This window comes from Clarias gariepinus, chromosome 8 (assembly GCF_024256425.1).
Source record: "Clarias gariepinus isolate MV-2021 ecotype Netherlands chromosome 8, CGAR_prim_01v2, whole genome shotgun sequence".
Classification (NCBI taxonomy): domain Eukaryota; kingdom Metazoa; phylum Chordata; class Actinopteri; order Siluriformes; family Clariidae; genus Clarias; species Clarias gariepinus.
In genome coordinates, this window is record NC_071107.1 from 7,622,348 (window position 1) to 7,645,985 (window position 23,638).

The 23,638-nt window shown below is 38.9% G+C and overlaps 1 protein-coding gene across 1 annotated transcript in view; it reads left to right on the plus strand.

Annotated features, from left to right (window-relative positions):
• The first annotated feature begins 1,022 nt into the window (after nt 1-1,022).
• cxxc4 (CXXC finger 4) overlaps nt 1,023-23,638 on the plus strand; it is a 35,649-nt gene continuing 13,033 nt past the window's right edge. The window contains exons 1-2 of the mRNA XM_053502605.1: nt 1,023-1,330; nt 3,500-4,453. Coding sequence (XP_053358580.1) covers nt 3,635-4,453 — 819 coding nt within the window. The 5' untranslated portion in view covers nt 1,023-1,330; nt 3,500-3,634. The remainder of the gene's footprint in view (nt 1,331-3,499; nt 4,454-23,638) is intronic.

The following is a 23,638-nucleotide window of genomic DNA, read 5'->3' on the forward strand; positions in this document are numbered from 1 at the left end:
GTTGTCTATGGTCAGAGAGGCCTAGGGTCCAAAAAGATATCTGCTGGGATCTTGAAAATGTTTGTCGGTTCCTAAAAACTTATCTTTCAAAATTGTTTCAAATGGTCTTTAAACATTTCTGTATGCATAAAAAAGTTCCTGGAAATGCTTCTGGAGGTCCTGATCAATTATTGAAAACTTTTTTAAAATGCTTTACTGCGTTCATGAAAAAAAGGTCTTGTAGTTTAATATGCTCATGGATTCTTTTGAAAAATTTTAAACAAAACCATTATATTTGTTTTCATAGTATTTATTTATTTATATAAAATAGTATTTAGTATAAAAAGCTTTGATGTGTTTATTTCATGTCTAATTCATGTTTTCACAGATTTGCAAATTCCCTTTTTTTTCAGTCTTCACATTAGTAATGTTGTTCTGTACCTGAGTATAATTGCATTTTTACACGCTCCAATACAGTAGGTGGCAATATGCACTCAGTTGGTTTGTGGTCCACAAATAAACTAAAATAAGAAAAAGGTACAGGTAAGTTGCTTGCCTCTTCTACTGTAACATCTCTGGACATGTACTTCAGAGGATAAGATTGTCTTGTGCTGAACACACAAATATCAGAGAAGCCAGATAATGTCACACAGTCCACCTCCGTGTTTTGTCACAGTTCCTTTTGCTGACCTTGGGGTCATGTGTCCTCGGACCAGTGCCCGAGTAACTAGTGTCCATCTGTAACTCCGAGCAGTGGTGTGGTCTTAACTACATTAACTACTGCTAGTAATACGACCCAACTAGCTAAAGTTTAAAATTAACTTTAGTCTTGTGAGGATAATCTCTGAAGGACTACGTGTGATAAACTAGCAAGAGAGAAGAGACGGTTTTTTTTTAAGAGCGCGCGCGCGTGTGTGAGAGAGAGAGAGAGTTACGGCGGGTGATCAGTAGGTGTCCGCATCGCAGCTTCTCCGACTCCACGCGCAACGATCTCGATCTCTCTCTCTCTCTCTCTCTCTCTCTCTCACACACACACACACACACACCTCCTCTCTGTTGTGCCGCTTTTTATTCACGGCTGCGCGCGCGGCAGGCAGACAGGCACGAGCTCACGCCGCCATAGTTCTTTATTATTCTCCCGTGCGTTTCCGGTTCGCTTCCCGCAGTTTATTCTTTTTTTTCCCCCTCATTTTGTGTGTAATCGCTGTTTCAGAGTGGGAGGATGGAGCTTCTGTCCTGAGCTCTTCTCCATCATCTGTCCATCATGAGCTGCTAACAGGAGACTGGACTCTCTCTCTCTCTCTCTCACACACACACACACACACACACACGCACACACAAACCTCGGTAGGTAAGTGATGCCCGTGCTCTCTTATTTAGTATAACACCTCTTTTTTCTTGTTTCTGGTTCTTTTCTTTCTCCCTCTTGTGTTGAATTTACTTTATCTGACTGTCAATGACCCTGCTCTCCCTCTCTCTTTCTCTCTCTCTTTTTCTTGGAGTTTGTCTTTGATCTTTGTCACATGACTCAGGTTTATATTAAACTTATTGTTGTTTTTGTTGTTGATGGTGGTGGTGTGTGTGTGTGTGTGAGAGAGAGAGAGAGAGAGAGGTCTGAAAGTGTTTAAACCACTGATTGGGCTCGCTTTTCTATCTATCTATCTATCTATCTATCTATCTATCTATCTATCTATCTGTCTATCTACCTTCCTATCTATCTACTTCCCCTCCTAAAGGACTTTGGCCTGGGTCAGGTGAAGGTTCTCCCTCAGCTGTATGAAGCAGTTCTCCACAGGACCCTGAAACATCTGTTACACTTCTCACTGAGGAACAGCTTCACTTTTCCTCTCTAACACTACATTCATAGATTTTTTAACATTCTCTCTCTTTTCTCCACCTCTATCTAATTGGAAAATATTCCAATTTCCTTATTATCTAATGTTCTTCTGACATTTCTGTTACTTTCCCTCCTTTATGCCTCTCTCTCTGCATCTCCCTTCATTTTTTCCTTCTCTCTTTAGAGTTGTCTTGTTCTATACATCCCTCTCTCTGTCTCTCTCATTCCTATTGTCTCTCCTTCCTGTCACTCTCTTGTTTTTCTGTCTCTCTCCGTTTCTGTGTCTCTGTCTACGTTGTTTGTTACTTTTGTCCTTCTCTTCCTCACTCTGTCATGTCTCTTTCTCTTTTGTGTTGGTGTCTCTTTATCACTTATGTTGTCTGTCTCATCTATGTTGTCTCTGTCCTGTGCTCTCTCTCTCTCTCTCTCCCGTTCTCTCTTTTGCACTGTCTCTCTTCTGTGCTCTGTCCTGTGTTGTGTTTTCGTCTTCTATGCTGTCTCTCTATCACTTACTGTATGCTGTCTTCTCATCTATGTTGTCTCTCTTCGGTGCTCTCTCCTTGTCCTATGTTTTCTCCCTCTCTTTCTCACTTACATTCTCTCTCTTTTACCTCTGTTGTTTCTCTCTTGTGCTGTCTCTCTCGTGGTGTGAGTGTAATGCAGTAATGTTGTAGATAATCACTGAATTTATTATTATTATTATGAAGTACTAAAAAAAAGCAGACTTCTGAGCCCACCCAACATGCTGTGTCTGTGTGCGCGTGTTTATTGCTCGTTGCCCTGAGCACGGAAGCGATTCGTGACGCCGTAGCTCGGTTAATTAAAAAGCACGAGCAGCCGGAGGAAGGTAACGTAAGCGGGGGGAAATGTGTTTAATGCGCTTTTATCGGTGGAAATGAGATGCAGCCGGAGAGGGGAAGGGGGAGGGGAGTGGGATGAAATCCACACTTCCTCCATCTCCATCACGCGCACACACATACACACACACACACACACACACAGATGATGGAAGGATCTGAGGCTCTTTGGCTGAATGAAAAATGGATAAGCTGAGACAGATCACACATGAAGACCTGTGCAGATTTAGCGCAGTAGCAGCTCACGTACCTGATAATAACATTTAGCATCACGTGATTATAATATAATAACGGAAATATAATCACAGGATCACTTTACAGATCTCAATCTGACACTAAGTTAAATGTTGTCACAATAACTTCCAAGCCGTGTTTTTACTGTTTTTATCATGAAAACCAAAAACTTATTCCACAAACAGAAAGACGGGTCACCTATTAGTGATGAACAAGGAAAACATTTAAGTGATAAAACTCTAAACATTGTTGTTTTGCTAAATTAACTTCTCTTTCTGTGTTTTTAGCTTTTAAAAAAATCTATCATAATCACATGACCTCGAGATAAACACTAATGTCGAGGATAAACCAAGTCACTTTTATTTTTTCATGTTTTAACTTGTGTTTAAAGGTTAAATCTTTTCAGCAAATGTGTAAAAAATGTGGTTTTTGTTTTCAGCCTTCATGGCGGTTGTGGTTGTTGTAGTTGTTATTGTAGCCTGCAGTTGCTAGCTGTCCCTTTAAAACCCATCAGAATATTGAAGTTGTTTTACTGCGATTAAAATCGTGCGAGGCTTTTTGGCAAATGTGTAATGTTGTGTTCTTGTTTCAGTGTGCAGGGGAATAATCGCAGTGGAATAATCGCAGGATGCTGACGCAATAGTCTCGGAGGAGTTTGTGGTTGAACAAGGACAGACCCCATACCCGCTTGACATCTCTGCCACAGCGCTAATCAGAGCAAGCGGTCATGTCGAACATAAACAGTGCGCTGTGCATCGAGAGCGGCGCTAACACAGATGTCTCTCTTTTACAAAAGGACGCCCTTCAAGAAGCCGGATTAAACCAGCTCTTGGATTACAACGCAGAAATTGAACGTTACCGCTCTTTTGCAAACTTTTACAAAACCAATGGTGCGTTTCCACAGAGCGCCAAGATCGCTCGCATCACTACGCCCATTTTCCCTAGTGCGCGAATCGGCGTTTCGCCGTGGAACTGTGACAATGCTGTGCTCTGGGGACGCAAATCGGCACCGATCCACCCCAACAGAACCAGGAGTGATTCGTCCCAGCGGCCCGGGAAACCTGACACGCTGCAGATGGCAAACGGTAACTTTCTGTCCACATTATCGCCGGAGCATTGCAGGCCGTTAGCAGGGGACTGCATCAACAAGCTGAAGTGCAGCAGTGCTTCTGAAGCAGATATAATGAACCCGGCGTTCTCTGCCCTGCCTGCTCTGGGGGGCATCTCTTTACCCCCTGGGGTCATAGTCATGACGGCGTTGCACTCTCCAGCCTCTGCCTCTGCTGTCACAGACAGCGCATTTCAGATTGCCAATCTGGCAGAGTGCCAGCAACATAATAATAATCACAGTAATCACATTTCCTCTTCTGCATCAGGCGTAAATGCTGCAAAGAAAAAGAGGAAGCGCTGTGGAGTGTGCACCCCCTGCAGGCGGCTCATTAACTGTGGCGTCTGTAGCAGCTGCCGGAACCGTAAGACCGGACATCAGATCTGCAAATTCCGCAAATGTGAGGAGCTGAAGAAGAAACCAGGCTCGTCACTCGAGGTGAGACAAAAACTCTCGAAATTATCATTATTTTAATGAGTGGGATTCTTACAAAACGCTTTAAGGAGTTTAATGTAAACGCAAAGTTCAGTCATTTTGTCCATCATAACTGGAACAAGTAAGAGTTTGAACTGATAATATCTTTTGTTCAGTAAAAATGTCGTGGCTTTGTATTTCGGTGCATTATTTATATAATTATGAAATCATTATATTTCTGATTTTATAATTTTCCTTTGATTCTTTAAAGCTGCACTGTGACAGTGAACATTGTTAAAAGCGCTAAACAAATTCAATTCACTTTAAATTCAATTTAAAGTGAATTGAATTGAATTGAAAGCTCAAAATCTATTCCACCACGCAATTAAAATAACGGTTAAAAATTCACACGTTCTCATCTCTAATAATGAACATTAAACGTCACATTATTTAAAAAAATAAGTTATTATGAATCTCATGTGTGACTGTTCCAACAGAAACACATTCAGATCCTGCATTCTGGCTCCTTGAATTTCTTTCTATTTTTCTCCTTTTCCAAAGGCACCATTTCTGTGTCTGTAGTTTTGAATAAACCACCTTTGAGGAAGTGCATTCTCTCCTCGTGGTTCTGGACCTTATAAAACATTTCCCACCTGTTTCAGTGTTTTTACACCTAATTTATGATAAGAAAAAAAAGAGGGAATAATGTATGTATGGGCATTAATATCAATATAAAAAAAGAATTAAATTAAATTGTATTTAAAGCTTTTAACTATGGTTTATGCCACATAGCAACTTTAAATGTTTATAATTTATTAGTTAAAACAGTAATGCTTTTACTTTACTTTGATGTAGTTAGGAGTTAGGCTTTCATAATTACAAAAATTATATATTTTGCAACTTTAATTCCAGAAAAGTTGGGATGTTTTTTTTTTAATTAGAATAAAATAAAAACTAAAAGACTTTCAAATCAAATGAGCCATTATTTTATTCACAATAGAACATAGAGAACATAATAAATATTTAAATAAAGAAAGTTTACACATTTATCAACTAAATGACCCATTTTGTCTCATTTCAATTCAATGCCTGCTACAGGTCTCTAAAAAGTTGGGACAGGGGCAACAAGGGCTGAAAAAGCAAGAATATTTTTTCTTGAAAAGATTCAGCTGGAAGAATATCTAGCATCAGGTCTGTAACATGATTAGCTTATAAAAGGGAGGTCTTAGGGAGGCAAAGTCTCTCAGAAGTAAAGATGGGCAGAGGGTCTCCAATCTGTTAGAGAGTGCGTGAAAAGATTGCGAAATACTTTAAAAACAACATTCCTTAATGTCAAATTGAAATGGCTTTGCAAATCCCATCATCTACAGTATATGACATCATTAAAAGATTCAGAGAAACTGGAGAAATCTCTATATGCATAAGGGACATGACCGAAGACCTTTGTTGAATGCCTGTGGTCTTCGCGTTCTCAGAAAACACTGCGTCACTCATTGGTATGATTTGTTATTGACATTACTGAATAGCCCAGGATTACTTCCAGAAACCACTGTTGGTAAACACAATTGTGTCATCTACAGATGCCAACTAAACCTCTATCGTGCAAAAAGGAATCCATATGTGAACATGGTCCAGAAGCGCGGTCCTGTGGGCCAAAGCTCAGTTAAAATGGACTGTTTTAAAGTGGAAAAGTGTTCTATGGTCAGACGAGTCCAAATTTGACATTCTTGTTGAAAATTACGGACGCTGTGTCCCCCGGTCTAAAGAGGAGGGAGACCTTTCGGCGTGTCTTCAACATTCAGTTGAAAAGCCACCATCTCTGATGGTATGGGGATGCATAAGTGCATACGGTATAGACAGCCTTCATGTGTTGAAAGGCACTATCAATGCTGAAAGGTCCATAAAGGTTTTAGACGTCTATTTCAGAAAAGGCCTTGTGTCTTTCAGCAGCACAATGCAAAACCACATACTGCAGCTATTACAACAGCATGGCTTTCTAATAGAAGAGTCTGGGTGCTTAATTAAAAATAGAGAACATTTGGGGCATCATTAAATGAGTCTTTTAGTTTAGTTAAAATAAAAAAATAAAAACATCCCAAGATTAACGGAATTCAGGTTGTAAGTAAAAGTTTAGATTTTGCTCATTTTGGCTAATTATATTTCTCGGATACATGGTTGTCTACAACGAAAGAATTTCTATTTTTATCCTTTTTATATATGCTTTGTGTTTAGCCACATGTCACAATGAACATCAGCATTGCACTGCAAAGCGTGAAATATCCATAAAGAGCCAGTCGCATCAATTCTTGTGGTCATGTGATCAGTGACGCCTACTTATCGACTGGGTATATCACCAGCTGCTGTGTGTGAACTAAATGTGTTCAGTGCAGTTTTAGAAAATGTTGAGGCCCAGAAACAGAAGGTTTATAGTCTGTTAATGCTGCAGTTTCCTCTACACTGATGGAGTTGTGAAGTTGAAACTGGTAGAGGACGAGGCTGATGATGCTGTAAACTGAAGTGTTTGTATTGTTTATCACATTTCTCATGATCTTCAACAATCTTTGTGACTCTACATTTTTCCTTGATCTATTTAGCTGCCATTGCTTTTTTGTTCGACTTGCTGCACAATCACAACCAAAGCAAGGGTTTGCTATTTTTTTTTTTGAAACTTAACCAGCATATGCGGAAATATATTCACTATCAGATTGTAATACATCATGCTTTTTTTGGGGGAAAAAAAGGACTCAAAACTGCACAATTTGATTTAAACCCTTGATAAATAGTGTAATAATAAACAGAGTTTATAATAAACACTGAGTTTACAATAAACACTAAGTTAGGATCCAAGGTCACAGTCTGTGGTTGTACATGATATTTATTTTAGTGCTGTCATTTAAACATCCATGTCCAGTTGGTCTCCAGTAAGTGCAATAATATTAGTTTCTGCCAACTCCCTCACTCTTAAAGTCTTTTCAGAGTCTTACATTTAATATATTCTTGTTTAAATAGTTCCCCTTTAAATGTAGCTAGAGCACAAAACTTTGGTTTTATCCAAAATGTTCATCACACCTGAAGGCATCTTATTATTCGCATTAGCTATGCCATTATACCATACAGTTGGGTAACTGCGCTATGATTATGGAAAGACATTGGGGTCAAAATTTGCATAAAAAAATAGTAACACATGTAAATTTCTATATTATTCACATGCATTAACACGTTATATTGACAGCCCTCATTTATTTATTTATTTAACTTTTGATGACACATCTTGTATTGTGCGTTTCTTTGTGATTATTCATTAAAATATTTAAATTCACGCATTAACTGGGAAAAAAGCTTTCACTCTACCATCTTGCATATACACTCACCTAAAGGATTATTAGGAACACCGTACTAATACAGTGTTTGACCCCCTTTCGCCTTCAGAACTGCCTTAATTCTACGTGGCATTGATTCAACAAGGTGCTGAAAGCATTCTTTAAAAATGTTGGCCCATATTGATAGGATAGCATCTTGCAGTTGATGGAGATTTGTGGGATGCACATCCAGGGCACGAAGCTCCCGTTCCACCACATCCCAAAGATGCTCTATTGGGTTGAGATCTGGTGACTGTGAGGGCCATTTCAGTACAGTGAACTCATTGTCATGTTCAAGAAAACATGTCATGTTTAAAATGATTCGAGCTTTGTGACATGGTGCATTATCCTGCTGGAAGTAGCCATCATGGTGGTCATAAAGGGATGGACATGGTCAGAAACAATGCTCAGGTAGGCCATGGCATTTAACTGATGCCCAATTGGCACTAAGGGGCCTAAAGTATGTCAAGAAAACATCCCCCACACAATTACACCACCACCACCAGCCTGCACAGTGGTAACAAGGCATGATGGATCCATGTTCTCATTCTGTTTACACCTAATTCTGACTCTACCATTTGAATGTCTCAACAGAAATTGAGACTCATCAGACCAGGCAACATTTTTCCAGTTTTCAACTGTCAAATTTTCAAATTGTAGCCTCTTTTTTCTATTTGTAGTGGAGATGAGTGGTACCCGGTGGGGTCTTCTGCTGTTGTAGCCTCAAGGTTGTGCGTGTTGTGGCTTCACAAATGCTTTGCTGTATACCTCGGTTGTAACGAGTGGTTATTTTAGTCAAAGTTGCTCTTCTATCAGTTTGAATCAGTCGGCCCATTCTCCTCAGACCTCTAGCATCAACAAGGCATTTCCGCGGACAGGACTGCCACATACTGGATGTTTTTCCCTTTTCACACCATTCTTTGTAAACCTTAGAAATGGTTGTGCGTGAAAATCCCAGTAACTGAGCAGATTGTGAAATACTCAGACCGGCCCGTCTGGCACCAACAATCATGCCACGCTCAAAATTGCTTAAATCACCTTTCTTTCCCATTCTGACATTCAGTTTGGAGTTCAGGAGATTGTCTTGACCAGGACCACACCCCTAAATGCATTGAAACAACTGCCATGTGATTGGTTGATTGGATAATTGCATTAATGAGAAATTGAACAGGTGTTCCTAATAATCCTTTAGGTGAGTGTAAATAAAAAAAAAACTTTTGTCTATACATTGGTCAGAACTCGCTCAATGATGTCGGTACATTTCATAAATTGGAGGACACGAAACCAGTCTGTATGTGTAAATTTCTTTGTGTATGTCCATATGTCTGTATATCCGAATGTCTGTATCTCTGTATGTATGTGCAGCTGCTTTTTTTACACCATCACACAAAAATTTAATTCATTAAAATTTAATGAAACTTTGCCAGTCCTTCAATATTTCCCTGAAGTTTTTTATAATTTTTTTGGAAAACTGAATCTTCAATCTTCATAGGCCGATTGATAATTCTTTGATTAATCATTATATGATTATTCTTCCCGTCAACAACACATACTAATGCTAGTTCTAAACTGTGTTGTACAATCATGTCTCAGAATACTGAATAAACCATTAAAGCTACAACTACTACTAATACTACTACAACTCCTAATTATACTGCTATTTTACTAGTACTACTTATCCCACCACTAATAAAGTGAGTATGAGCAGCAGCAGGTGGAGATTTGCAGCCACTGAACCTTAATTGTGTTTCTGAGACATTTATCATTTCTCATTATTTCCCTCAGTAACCTTTTCCCTCCAGTAGCATATCTAAAGCCCTTGAATCCGCCCTCTGTTACCCCCCCTTTCATACATGCCCATTCCCCCGCCTTTAGCCCTCCCCACCCCCTCGAGTCTGAACGTCCCTGCGGCTTCTCCTTTCTCCCTACACGCCTCGTCTAATTGGCAGTAATTAGGGTGCGTGTGTGTGAGTGTCTGTGTGTGTGTTTGCATGTGTGTGTGAGAGTGTGAGAGAGTGTGTGTGAGCGTAACTTTGGCTCAGACGCAGTAATTGCTGCAAGTCAGGCTGAGACTGGAATTCAGCTAGAGAAAAAAAGCTGAGGTTTTTGGCCGGTGTCCAGGCCGGAGCTGGGAAGCGGTTTCCCTCTCTGCACTCGACCATTTTAACCAATTACAGACGCCGCCTTGTGATGATCGATATCCCACCATGCACTGCAGGAGCAACAACACAGGAGGAGTGAGAATTAGCAACACACTCAAACACACACACAAGCACACTGATATATAGTTTTCACGTTGTGATAATAATGAACAAAACACTCATATGTTCAAATGAGTGAGAAAACGCAACTGAACACAAAAAGTATTATTAAAAATAAAAAACGCTCAGATAATCACTTAACACTCCTTTATTTATCTTTTACTATCTGTTAGAGATGGGAATCACAAGCGGCGACCCAATAGTATATATCCGTACAATTGTTGATTTTCTGTATTGCGATTCTATAGGTTCCACAATTTTGTAAATATCTCGATTATAGTTCATTTATCTTTAGATTTTGATACAGTTCTAAACAGACTTAGCAAATAGTTTTCTTCAATCACACGTCGCTGAGATGTGTGACCAGTGTGGAGTTTGCCACCTGCAGAATTTTAGAGAAACTGCAACATTTCACCAGCTTAATAAACATTTATAAAATGAGCAAATTATTTTAAATAGCAATTTTGGAGACAGTGTTGTGTTTTTCACCACATCTCTACTATCTGTTATAATCCCAGATAGCACACACACGTCGCGGGGACATCTATGCGACGTCATCTTTTTCATCTAGCAGGTGTCTGGCAGAGGGCGTTTGCTCATCTGGCAGATGTCACCGAGACGGCTGTGCCAGATGTTAGAACGACGCTTAGCCTATGTATTTAAGACGTAAATAAATTAAAACAACCCTGATCTGCTCTTTAGACGATGTTAGTCACATGTTCATACATCTGCCAAATGTCTGATTCATGTCGGATAGACGTCGTTTTATTAACCCCCCCCCATTATTTTAATTAAATACCCTCGGTTAATTATAATTAATCATGGTCAACAGAATTCTGTGAAGGAAGGAAGCATAAGACAAATGGGATAAAACGAAGATTTTTATTTTATATTTAATAAAAACACTGTTTTACACCAGCAGCAACTTACAAATGAGGTCTCAATTTGAAAAGATGTACAAAACATAAAACACCACAAATAAATATTAATCATAGAAAAAAACATTATACACTATCAGAAACGTTTTGTACTTTATAACTGTACGTTATGACTTTTAAATATGACCGTTAGATACGGTTGGTCAGGAAACTCTTGAAGTCAGATGCAGACAGGACACTTTTCAGTCACAAACTCCTGTGAAAAAATATAGAGATAGATTCAATTAAAATTCATGATACTTAATTTAGCAAATGACCAATATTTATTCTTTTTTCCTCTCGCTTCACTACTCATGAGAACAGACCGAAACCAGAACCGAACCGCAGATTAAGCACGCGCATATAACCGTCTGTATTTTAAGTGTGATTAAAAATACAAGAAATAGCTTAAAACAAAATAACGTGACTAAACATCGCTAAACAGCAGGTGACATTTATGTTCAGTATTTTGTTTCTATTTAGAAAGATGGAAATTAATTCCTGCTGACCGTTTCCACACGCCCGCCAAATGTTTTTCTTCTCAACAAACTCTTCTTCTTCTTCCTTGGAGTTTAACGGCGGCCACTACCGCCACCTTCTGGTTATATATATATTTTCCGTCCACATACCAGCAAATTTCGCATGATAAAGATACGTCGTATAGACGTCGTATAAATGTAAAGACGATGTATCATTTAACAGCTCAAACAGGCGATCTACAGATGATCAAAATACGACTATAAAAAAATTTACGCGACGTTTACCAGATGATACGCTTTTTAGCAGATGTCTCCGCGACGTACTTGTGCTATCTGGGAATAATTAACTACACTGCATTTTATGGATCTCAGTTTATGTTTAGTCATTTAGCATTAGTGGTTTTATGATAACGAGGGAGCATGGACAAATGGATCCAGTTGTTTGATTGATCCAGAAGCTCTCTTATCATTTACACATAGGACCTCAAATATTTTCATGATAAAGTCTGTCTCGCTCACAGGGGATGAGGCGCTTGTAGTCTGTGGCTACGCATTGAGCAAGGTAGTTGTGGGCTGGCCTGTCTAACATTTACTGATGATAAACTGTAATAGCTATGTTTTACTTTTTTTAAAGCTATTGAGTTAAGCGAAGATTAAGTAACGCACTTATCAGTGTAAAAATCGGTGATGTGAATTACACCTTACACACTTATCTTTGTAGATTAGATTCGATTAGATAATATAATATTATATTATAAATCTAAATATAGAGCTAAATATTTCGGTATAGTCAGTAAGACAGACAGAAAGACAGACAGATAAAGACACAGGGAAAGACAAGACAAGACAAGACAAAAACACAGACAGACAGCGAGGCAGACAGAGAGACAGAGTCACAGGGAGAGACAGACAGCCAAAGAGAGAGAAAGATAGAAACAGACAAAGAGAAAGACAGGGAGAGACAGCCAGAGAGGGACAGAGAGAGGGAGACGGGTAGTGAGAGCAAGAAATACAGAAAGAGAGATAAAGAAACAGAAAGAAAGACAGATAGGTAGACAGACAGAGAGTTAGACGGGTGGTATGTGAGAGAGAGATCAGGGACAGACACAGGTCAGTCCTCCAGGGTTCTGCATTAGCGTGCTAAATTAAAGCGGGTATTAGCGTAAATCACTTCTACGATTTCAGGCTGTGAGTAAAACTCTGATTTGCATTTCACTCAGCTCTTTAAAGAGAAATTAATTCCGTTGTGAGAAAAAAAATACAGTGGGAGCTGAATTAGAGTGATGCGCACAGACTCGCTCTCTCCTCTAGGCGGAATTAGCAAACAGCTAATGTTTACATCCACGGACTAGTGTTAGCATTAGCATTCTTAGCCATTATACTTGATATTGGGAGGATATGAGATACAAAAATGATTATAAGCTTGTGTCACTTAATAGGAAATACATAAACTTAGTGATCTACCTGCTAGCTAACTAAGAACTCAGAACAAGCAGCTGTTGTTTCCATGCATTATTAACTTAATATAGATAGCTAGCTCTTACATCGTAAAGAGCTGGCAATCCACAGTGTGTTTTACCCAAAGATAAATAATTAGCTTGTTAATAGCAATTATGTACAGCTAGCTGGTTATTTCACATAAAAGAGCTCTTATGGCTTTATTTTAATATCTAGTTAATGTTCAGTAAATAATACTAGCATTAAAAAAAACAAATCTATATAAAAAAAAGAATGGTTTTGTCTATCCATTGAACAGAACTCGTTATTTCAATTATATGTTTATGTTTTATGCATTGGAAGACCTGGAATCAGTGATTTTGCCAGTTTTTGTCATAGCATCAAACAAAAATAGCTGGACAGAATTTAATAAACCGATTATTTGCCTGAAGTTCGACCTTTGCCATAAATGAAACCAAAATGTTTAGTAGGAGTTATGAGCAGTTATGTACATACAGTAGCACATGGAAGACACAGAAACGACTGTAATGCCGTCAAGCCATCAAAATCCTTAAGAAACACACATTAAAGTGCGACAGCATGGCTTACTCCCAAAAAAGGAGTTCTGAAAATGAAACCTGCAAAAATGAATGGCCAGATTAATTAATATTTATTCTTCCTGCACAAGGTTTAAACTAGTTTGTCCTATATGTTTCAAAACTGTCACGCAGAAAAGTATGAAATAAAACAGGTCAGTAGAGAAAACATATTTGCAGCAGTCTGAGGTAGGAGCATGTAAAATACCTAAAGTGTAAACCTGAGAGTGATACCTGAGAGTGTAAACAACGCATAAGATACTTAACCTTACAAAATGTAATTTCTTTGTATTAATAAGTTAGGCAGAGTGTGTTGTGGGCTTCAACCTAAAATAATAATAATTGTTTCTGATAAAATTAAGACTGATCAGCTTATTTTTAGCTTTTAACTATTTCCACAAACTCCTTTCCCGTTAATGACTGGTACTTAGCCAGCTGGTTAATGTTTACCAAGGCACTACCCTAATAATGAGATATAAAGCAATTTCTGCTGGTTCCCAGTGTGTTCAGTTCGGTTTCAGAAGTTCAGTTCTGATAATATTTTTTTTTGAAAAGTTTTTATCTGGTTCTTATCGGTTCTGAAGCAGTCCTAAATGGTTCTGTTGTGTTTCTCATTAGTTCTAATGTGGATCTATCAGTTTTTGATGGGTTCTTATGTGGTTTCTCATTTTCAGTGTGCTTATATTAAGTTCCAATGTGGTTCTGATTTGTTTCTCTTGGGTTTTTGTGTGTTTTTGATGAGGTCTGATGTGGTTCTGATGATATGTAATAGTCTGGTATTGTAATGGTTTCTAATAGTTACAAATTGTATTACACACATGAATGATGGCATTATTGGGTTTTAGTGGCCCTAAATAACAATTAGAACATCTATAATGAATACCATTACTTATTTGCTGACGGATTGTTTAAAAGCTGCATCAGAATTTAGAGTACTTTTCTTAGAATAGGAATTCCTTTTTTGTTGTTATCTTATCACACCGCTGCCGAGTCCCGTGTTATAATTGGTTATTGTTTCCTTAGTAACGACTCATTTACACGGACACGTACAGTCAGATTTATAAAGTAAAAAAAAAATTTAAATTTTAAAGTAAGGAGATGTTTGTTTCAGTAACATGAGTGTAAAGAGTCTCCAGTGTGAGCACCGTGTAACAGTCAGAGGTGAAGCTGTAACTGTGATCTTCTAACTAATGAATAAAACCTCTTTTTTTTTTAAATCAGCAATACAATGATTTATTTCTTTTGTTGTTTCAATTTAGTATAATCCATTAATAAATCCTTAGATATTATAGTAAGTGTAAACACTATGTTGCAAATACAGCAATTAATTAAGGCTTAATTTATTAAAGGTGAAATATGATCAGGATTAAAAGAACTTTTTTTATAGGTCTGTACAGTGACTTATAAAAAAAACTAATTATATGAGAAACCAGACTGAAACTTGCAGCATCTCAAATAAACAGATGATCTCTATATTTGTGTGTGTGTGTGTGTGTGTGTGTCAGGGTAAAGAATCAGTGCTTTTTTTTTTCCAAGGGCCTGATTTGCATTTACCTCCCACACACAGGAACACACACATGCACACACACGCACACACACTTAAACAGCCAACATGAACGTTTCACAATATCCTGATAGCCGCATGGCTTCTTAACACAGAGTACACATTTATCACTTTAGTGTTTTCATGGCAACGGACATTACTGCAAAAAAAATCCTCGAGTGCTCAAAACGAAGACTATGATGGCAGCTCGTTGTGCGTCAGTACTGTGCATAATGTTTATTGTTAATGAATAACAAACTGCTTCATGATACAAGGAGAGTGAGAATGGGTCACGAAGCGACCGCAGAGTAGCTCCAGCTGTGAGATCACCTGTGAATAATTGACAGTATTTTGTATGACAGATCTTAAAAGTAAAGCCTTGTGTAACAGTTTTAAGTCAAACTAACTTAACCAACAACTGGTTTAGACATCTTTAATCAGAGATGTCCTGTCCTGATACACACATTGACAGTGATTAGTCATGATTTATCATCACATCATGGAGTGTAAAGCTGGCATTATATTCCACAGTATGAAAACAAAGTTGGAGGAAAGAGACAAAATAAGCAAAACTGTACTATAGTTTAAAAGGTGTACTGGTTTGTTAGACCTTGAGAAGAGAAAGAACCGACAGTCAGATCTTGACATGAATATAAATTCAGTTCTTTTCATTAGGTGTGTGTCTCTGTATAAAAAGGTAAAGTGTGTACGTAGTAAAGGTGGAGGCCAGTGGTTTAGTGTATGTACAGAACTACATCGGGTGTAATTAACATGACATCCAGTTGAGCTCCTCTGACTGATCCTGCAGACCTAAGCATGGTCCGAGTACACGGCACTTCATGTTGTTTTGGTTTCTATTTGGTCTTAGCCCCTGTTTCTGTAATTTCCGTTTTTATTTATATAGCCCTTTTAACAGTGGTCATTGTTTCCAAAACAGCATTACGGAATTTTATGGAAATTACTATGTTAAGTTTGTTATAGAAGTTACTATGTAAAGCGTGAGAAAATATTTATTAATCATAATTGTCAATCAGTCCCTGATGAGCTTTTAGGGCGATAGACAAGGAACCCATGCTCATTTGGGTGATATCAGATAGCAGCAATTGATCTGCAGTCAGAGTGTGAGTTAAGAGGCTGGAAGTTCAGTATAATAGGAGAGGTGTTTAAATTGGCGTTCACTTTTATTATTGGGGGCTCAGGTAAAAATTATTATCTTGAGTGTCTAACTCTTAAATGACTAGTCATAATTCATGAGAGAGCAGCTCCCTGCATCAGCTGAGACCAATACCATCTTCATACTCAAGCCACATGCGGCTCCATGCGACAAGATCCAGAAGCGGGGCACAATTATGAGTCTTACAGGTTTGAAGGGCAAAGGGGGTCTGAATCATTGGCATCTCAGGTTTGTGTCCTGTTGGTGTTTTTTTTTTAAATGTTCTGGATGACTTTGTTTGCTCCCTTGTAATTGTGCACATCTGAGCCACGTTCCCAAGTTTTCTACATCTTAATTTGATTCTCACTACCTCTACCATAGTGAGGATTAAAGTATGTATTTTGAGGTAGATGTTGAATTCACATAAAATCCTCAGAGCTGAATCTGATATTCATATTAACCAGAAAAAATGCTCATGGTGTGCACAATTGCATTGCTAATACATGACAGTGTGGCCTTGACAGAGCGCTATTGGAATTGTTTGTGATCCAATTGGCAGAGAGATGCTGCCAGGCACAGGGGAGGAAGGGGGAATAAGAAATCTCCTGACCCTGAAAAACAGTGTACAATTAGCAAGCGCGGTGGGAGAACGGGTGACGCGGGAGATGCTAGACACTTTTGTGTTCGCACTGGGAGGACGATGTAATGAAAAGGTCACGCCGCCATTGTACAGTGCTCTCACAGCCATGAGCTTTTTTTTAAAATAAATAAATACTTGGTGGCAGGACCTTCAAGAGCGGTGGCTTTAATGAGAGCGGAGGAGCCGAATAAGCATCCACGGGCAGCGCTAATTTGTTTTAGGTGTGCTCAGAATAGATAAGGATGAATGTGTGGCCTTCCAGCCCCGCTCTTCCTCCTCCCTTTTCCACCACAACCTTTGCTTCCCTGGAGATAACGGTGCATGCTAGCAGCCAATCTCAGCGGGGGAGACGAGAAAAGCGAGGAGAAAAAAGACAGGAGGGAGTGAAGGCGATAAAAAAAAAAAAAGGAACGAAAGAAAGGCCTGAGGGACAGGCAGCCTCAGATGTGCCGATTGGTGGATTTATTCACGCTCTAAACTTGCAGGCTAATCTAAGCGACATCTGAGACGGAGAGGGAGAGAAAAACAAATATCCGAGTCGCATAACGAGTCTTAGACCTAAAGGCCAACCTTAAGCTCCTGTCAGAGCCACGTGAGATTGCTTAATTATGCCAATCTCAGGCTCTGGCACTGACGAGACACAAACCACCTCTCCCCTCTTGCTCCCTTGTAAGCTGTAGTCTACGACTAGAACGCTCGTCTCAGAGACTGAGTGTGAAAAAAAACTGAAAGTCGCACAGATTCAATCAAAGCAATATAAATTGCAAATAAAACTTTAAAAATAATATAGCTTTCCCAAATAAAAAAAATTGTTTTAGTTTAGTTTTTTCCCCCCAGAGTGTTGCATAAACTTTTTGTTTCTTAATGCATTAAAAAGGCACAAATATTGTTTCACCTTTATTTTAATTACAGCTAACATATATAAATTATATAAAAACAGCAAAAAAAACTTTCTTAACAGTAACTTAGAAACGAGGAGTGAGGATGTACTACAGAAATCACACACACAAAATGGGCGTGGGGCAGATTTTATATAAAACGGGCGGAGTACATCTAAAACAGGAGCCTGTCAGTTACACACCGGGACGGAGTTTATCAAAAAACAGAGGCAGCGCCACCATCTGACAGATTGATGTAACTACAGTACATGACTCTAAAATGTACTGTATACACACACACACAATGTGGAACGTGATTCAAGACCAATATTAATAACATAAAAATGAAATTGTTCATTAAGTAAACTATATTGTGCTTTTAAATTCAACAAAAAATAAAGAACAACAGCAGATTATAGCTAACATTATAAAATGAGATGTTAGCTTTACAGATCAGTACTTGGACAGATGATCTTTACAACGTTATCAAATTTATCATCCTCACAGGTATATCAATGCTTTATTCTTTTTATTATTTTTTTTTTAAGCTGCTGCTCACGGACCTCTGCCATGGGGTGGCGTTAACATGCTTGGAGATAAATGTTATCCAATGGGAACTTAGCCACACCCATGATTAGCTATTGTCGCTGTGATTGATGTGGGAGAGCGAGTAACCTCTTACCCCTGAGAGGAATCATTTGGAGTAAAACTTGCCATCTTCAGTTAAGAGCATGAATGTTTTTATGTTGCGTCATTCACTAGCCAAGTAGTTAGGATTTTCTATCCCTGATTCTTTTTTCAGGTTTAGAGATGAGTTTTTGTGTTAAAGATCTGTTAACCTCAGAGGTGTGAGTTACACACAGGACACTTCTGTAGTGCACTGAAGCAGCCACGTAACCCGGCCAGGAACCAAGCTATTTGAGTGTGTGTGAGAGAGATGTGAAAGAAAAAATTATTAGGGTATGAAAACTAAATTACTTACTGCATCAGAAAAATGCTATTAAACAATGATAGGAATGTTATTTTTACTGTGTTATTTTTACTGGGGCATATAGGGTTAGGGGCCTTGCTCAAGGGCTCAACAGTGTCAACCTGGCAATGCTGGGGCTCGAACCCCCGACCTTCCGATCAGTAACCCAGTAACCCACAGCCTTAACCGACTGAGCCACCACACCCAATGTGTATTATATATAACTAAGGAATTTATTAGTAATTTTTGCCATAAGTTTAAAACCTGTTTTTTTTTTTTAGCTTGTTAAGACATTGGATGTTGGGAAGCCCCGGATGCTGGGAAAAAGCATTACACTATAAAATGATGTCACTTAATAACTCAAAAAGTAATTAGCCAATTTTAGGCATAAGTTTTCGTGATGTTTCTAAAACGTGGTCTCACTCATATTGAGCTTGTTAAAATTACCATTATGACATAATATCTCATACAACTATATAATGATAATTATATATAACTAAGACAGTTATTACCCACTTAAAATATCTAGCCTGGTTATATAGCCTCTATATGGTATATAGCCTGGTTTGGTGGTAATCATATAATTCCCTAGGAGGAGTATGGCAAATTCCATACTCCATGGGAGTGTTTTGAAAACACCCAAAATAACTGACTTCCAGTTGAGCAGAATCCATGACATGCATGCAGTGAAAATTGTTCAGCCCTATGAGATCTAGTAGTGTACCAAGTTTCACATGCATATGTGCATGTGTTTATGAGCTATGCAGCAAAATATTTATAAGATAAGGCCCTGTGCAATACCTTTCAGACATCCTAATGGCAGCAGATTCCAACCTGTGTTCTGATAACTTCCATGACTTTGAGCATGTGAATACCTACAAAACAGCCCAGATAAATAAAAATATAGTTGCAAGCAACTATGAGCGGGCCCCAGCACCTTGAACCACCACCCCTAGGGCGCACCAGAAAGAAAGCATCACACTATGATTTCACTAAAGGTGATGTCACTCAATGTGATGCTCAATTTTGAGTTGAGTAGAGCCCATGACCTATGAATGTGCACCAGGTTTTGCATGTATACAATACGTGCTAGTGTGCATGAGATACGTGCCACACCCATGACCCAGCCACTCAAGCATCCTAATAGTAGCAGATTCCAACCTGTGTGTTTATTTTTAAGATTTTCAAGCATGTTAAGACCCCCAAAAAGCCCTAGATGCTGAAAAAAAAGTTATCAATATTCATTGATTGCACATTCCAGCAGTAAGGGCAGAGTGTGAAGGTTTAATTAGCAGAGTAATAGCACAGTTTTGCTTAAAGTACTGTAATGCACACATTATGGGTGACATATCAGAGTTCAAAAGAGGACAAATTGTTAGTGCGCGTCTCGCTGGCGCATCTGTGACCAAGACAGCAAGTCTTTGTGATGTATCAAGAGCCACGGTATCCAGGGTAATGTCAGCATACTACCAAGAAGAACAAACCACATCCAACAGGAGTAACTGTCGATGCAAGAGGAAGCTGTCTGAAAGGGATGTGAATGTATCTAAAAAACATAAAACCACAGCTGCCCAACTCACTGCAGAATGAAATGTGCACCTTAACGCTCATGTTTCCACCAAAACTGTTTGTCAGGAGCGCCACAGGGTCAATTTACATGGCTGCGCTGCTATAGCCAAACCTTTGGTCACTCGTGCCAATACCAAACGTCAGATTCAATGGTTCCAGCAGCGAAAATCTTGGGCTGTGGACAATGTGAAATGTATTGTTGATGAGTCCACCTTCAATGTCTTTTCCACATCGGGTGTGGAGAAGCCCCAGAGAAGCGTACCACCCAGACTGTTGCATGCCTAGAGTGAGGCATGGGGATGAATCAGTGATGGTTTGCGCTGTAACATCATGGCATTCCTTAGGCTCAATACTTGTGCTAGATGGGTGTGACTGCCAAGGACTACCAAACCATTCTGGAGGACCATGTTCAAACATTGTATCCTGTGGTTCAAACATTGTATCCTGAAGGCGGTGCCATGTATCAGGATGATAATGCACGAATACACACAGCAAGACCGGGGACAGAATGGTTTGATGAACATGAAAATGAAGTTTTCCCATGGCCTGCACAGTCACCAGATCTAAATATTCTTGAGCCACTTTGGGGTGCTCGCAAAGCGAGTAAGGAAACGTTGCAAGACTTGTATCTGTCATTCTAAAGAAAATCTCTGCTGTTTTGGCCACAAAAGTAGGGCCTACGCCATACTAATGAATTATTGTGGTCTAAAACCACAAAAAAGTATTCAGACCACCTTAAATTGTTCACTCTTTGTTATATTGCAGCCATCTGCTAAAATCATTTGTTCTTTAATTTTCCTCATTAATGTACACATAGCATCCCATATTGACAGAAAACACAGAATTGTTGACATTTTTGCAGATTTATTAAAAAAGAAAAACTAAAATAACACATGGGCCTAAGTATTCAGCCCTTTGCTCAGTATTTAGTAGAAGCACCCTTTTGATCTTATACAGCCATGAGTCTTTTTGGGAAAGTTTTTTACACCTGGATTTGGAAATCCTCTGCAATTCCTCCTTGCAGGTCCTCTTCAGTCAGGTGGATGGTAAACATTGGTGGCCAGCAATTTTTAGGTCTCTTAAGAAATGCTCAATTGGCTTTAAGTCAGGGCTCTGGCGGGACCATTCAAAAGCAGTCACAAAGGTTGCTGTGGAGCTCTGTGTGCTTAGGATCATTGTCTTGTTGGAAGGTTAACCTTGGCCCAGTCTGAGGTCCTGAGAATCTTATTTCTCACCATCTTGGAGTCCTTTAGGTGTTTTTTAATGTGTTTTGCACTGAGGAGAGTCTTCCGTCGGGCCACTCTGCCATAAAGCCCAGACTGGTGGAGGGCTGCAGTGATGGTTGACTTTTTACAGCTTTCTCCCATCTCCTGACTGCATCTCTGGAGTCTTTGGGTTCTTCTTTACATCTCTCACCAAGGCTTTTCTCCCCTGATAGCTCAGTTTGGCCAGATGGCCAGCACTAGGAAGGGTTCTGGTCGTCCCAAACGTCTTCCATTTAGGGATTACGGAGGTCACTGTGCTCTTAGGAGCCTTAAGTTCAGCAGAAATTTTTTTGTAATCTTGGCCAGATCTGTGCCTTGCCACAATTCTGTCTCTGAGCTCTTCAGGCAGTTCCTTTGACCTCATGATTCTTATTTGCTCTGCCATGCATTGTGAGCTGTAAGGTCTTATATAGACAGGTGTGTGGCTTTCCTAATCAAGTCCAATCAGTATAATCAAACACAGCTGGACTTAAATGAAGGTGTAGAACGCTGTCAAGGATGATTAAAAGAAATGGGCAGCACCTGAGTTAAATAAATGAGTTTCACAGCAAAGGGTCTGAATACTTAGGCCCATGTGATATTTCAGTTTTTCTTTTTTAACAATTCTGTGTTTTTCTGTGAATATGGGGTGATGTGTATGCATTAATGAGGAAAAAAATTTAGTTAAAAAAATTAGCAAATGGCTGCAATATAACAAAGGGTGAAAAATTCAAGGGGTTCTGAATAATACTGTATCCACTGTAGTTGCAAGCAACGATTAGCAGGCCCAAAGACCTGTGTCTTCAATACTCGGCGCACTGGAAAGACAGTGGGCGCATGCAAGGTTACTAACGACTCTTCGGCATAAGTTTAAGGCATCATCACAGCTAACCTTTTTGAGAGATCAAAAATTCCTTCTTAATTTCGCATCCTCAATGTATTGAAATCACATAATAATTAATTATATACTTTTTTTAAAAATAAATAATAATAATAATAATAATAAAACACAAGTCCAATAAAACATTTGGGCTAGGGCTGGTGATATGACAACAAATCAATATCAGGAATAATTTAATCTTGATCATGATTAATGAATGTTTTTTATTATTATTATTATTATTATTACAACTACTATTAATACTACTACTACTAACAAGTATTATTATTATAATAATATTAATAATAACGTGTGTTATGGTTGGTCTCAGGTGTGAAAGTGCAGTGTGGGGAACGCTAATGTGCTGCACTTTAAATTTTAAGCAGACATGTGTAAATAATTGATAACGGCTCCGGCTGGAAAGTTAAAAGGTATCTTGTTGTTACAGAGATGCTGTTTGGGAAAAAACACATCACGAGCTTGGAGGCCATGGAAGAGACTGTGACAAACATAGAAACTAGCTAAATTTAATATTGCTGTGTTTTTTGATAATGCTTACAAATGCTCCTCGTGATGATCGACCCATGCTGTTGCTGTATAAGTTTGTGTAAAAATCTAACTTAATAATAATAAAGTGGTGCTGATTTATCTTTATTAAACTGATCCATCTGCAGCGATGCACAGAGTCCAAGCACTGTTCTGAGAGTCTGTTTTCCACTGGACTGTGATTTCCGCTTTAGCTAGCTAAATACTAAAGGTGTTCATCAATTCCCTATTACAGCAGATTAACAGTAGTGCAGGTTTATGTTAATATGCTCGCTCGATTATTTCCATAGTAACAGCCGTGTGTTCTGTGAAGTGTACAGCACATTGTCTAACAGAGTAAAGAGAATAACGTGCAAAATTTTCTGTAAAGATACATTTGTTTGTGATTTATGGAAGGAGTCTCCAGTGTCAGCACTTTGCAGAGTCAGAGATTAAACTGTAACCCTACTTGATTATCTGTAAGATGTTTGTATGCTGGTTAAAGACACATGTTGTTTGTGGAGTTTTTCATCCTATTAAGGAGCACATCTCTTCTTCATTAGTGTCTAAGTGAGATGTTGTTTATTACGGCAAAGAATACGGCGTACATAGTGCAGGTGTGGGGGTGAAAGGGCAGTGTGTTGGAGCAGATGGGAAAGTATGCAAAGGCGAAAGCAACAGCCATGCGCTATTATACAGAGTATTCTTACGGTGTATGTGTTTGAGAGGTTCCGTGCAAGTATAATTGAGTTTTAACA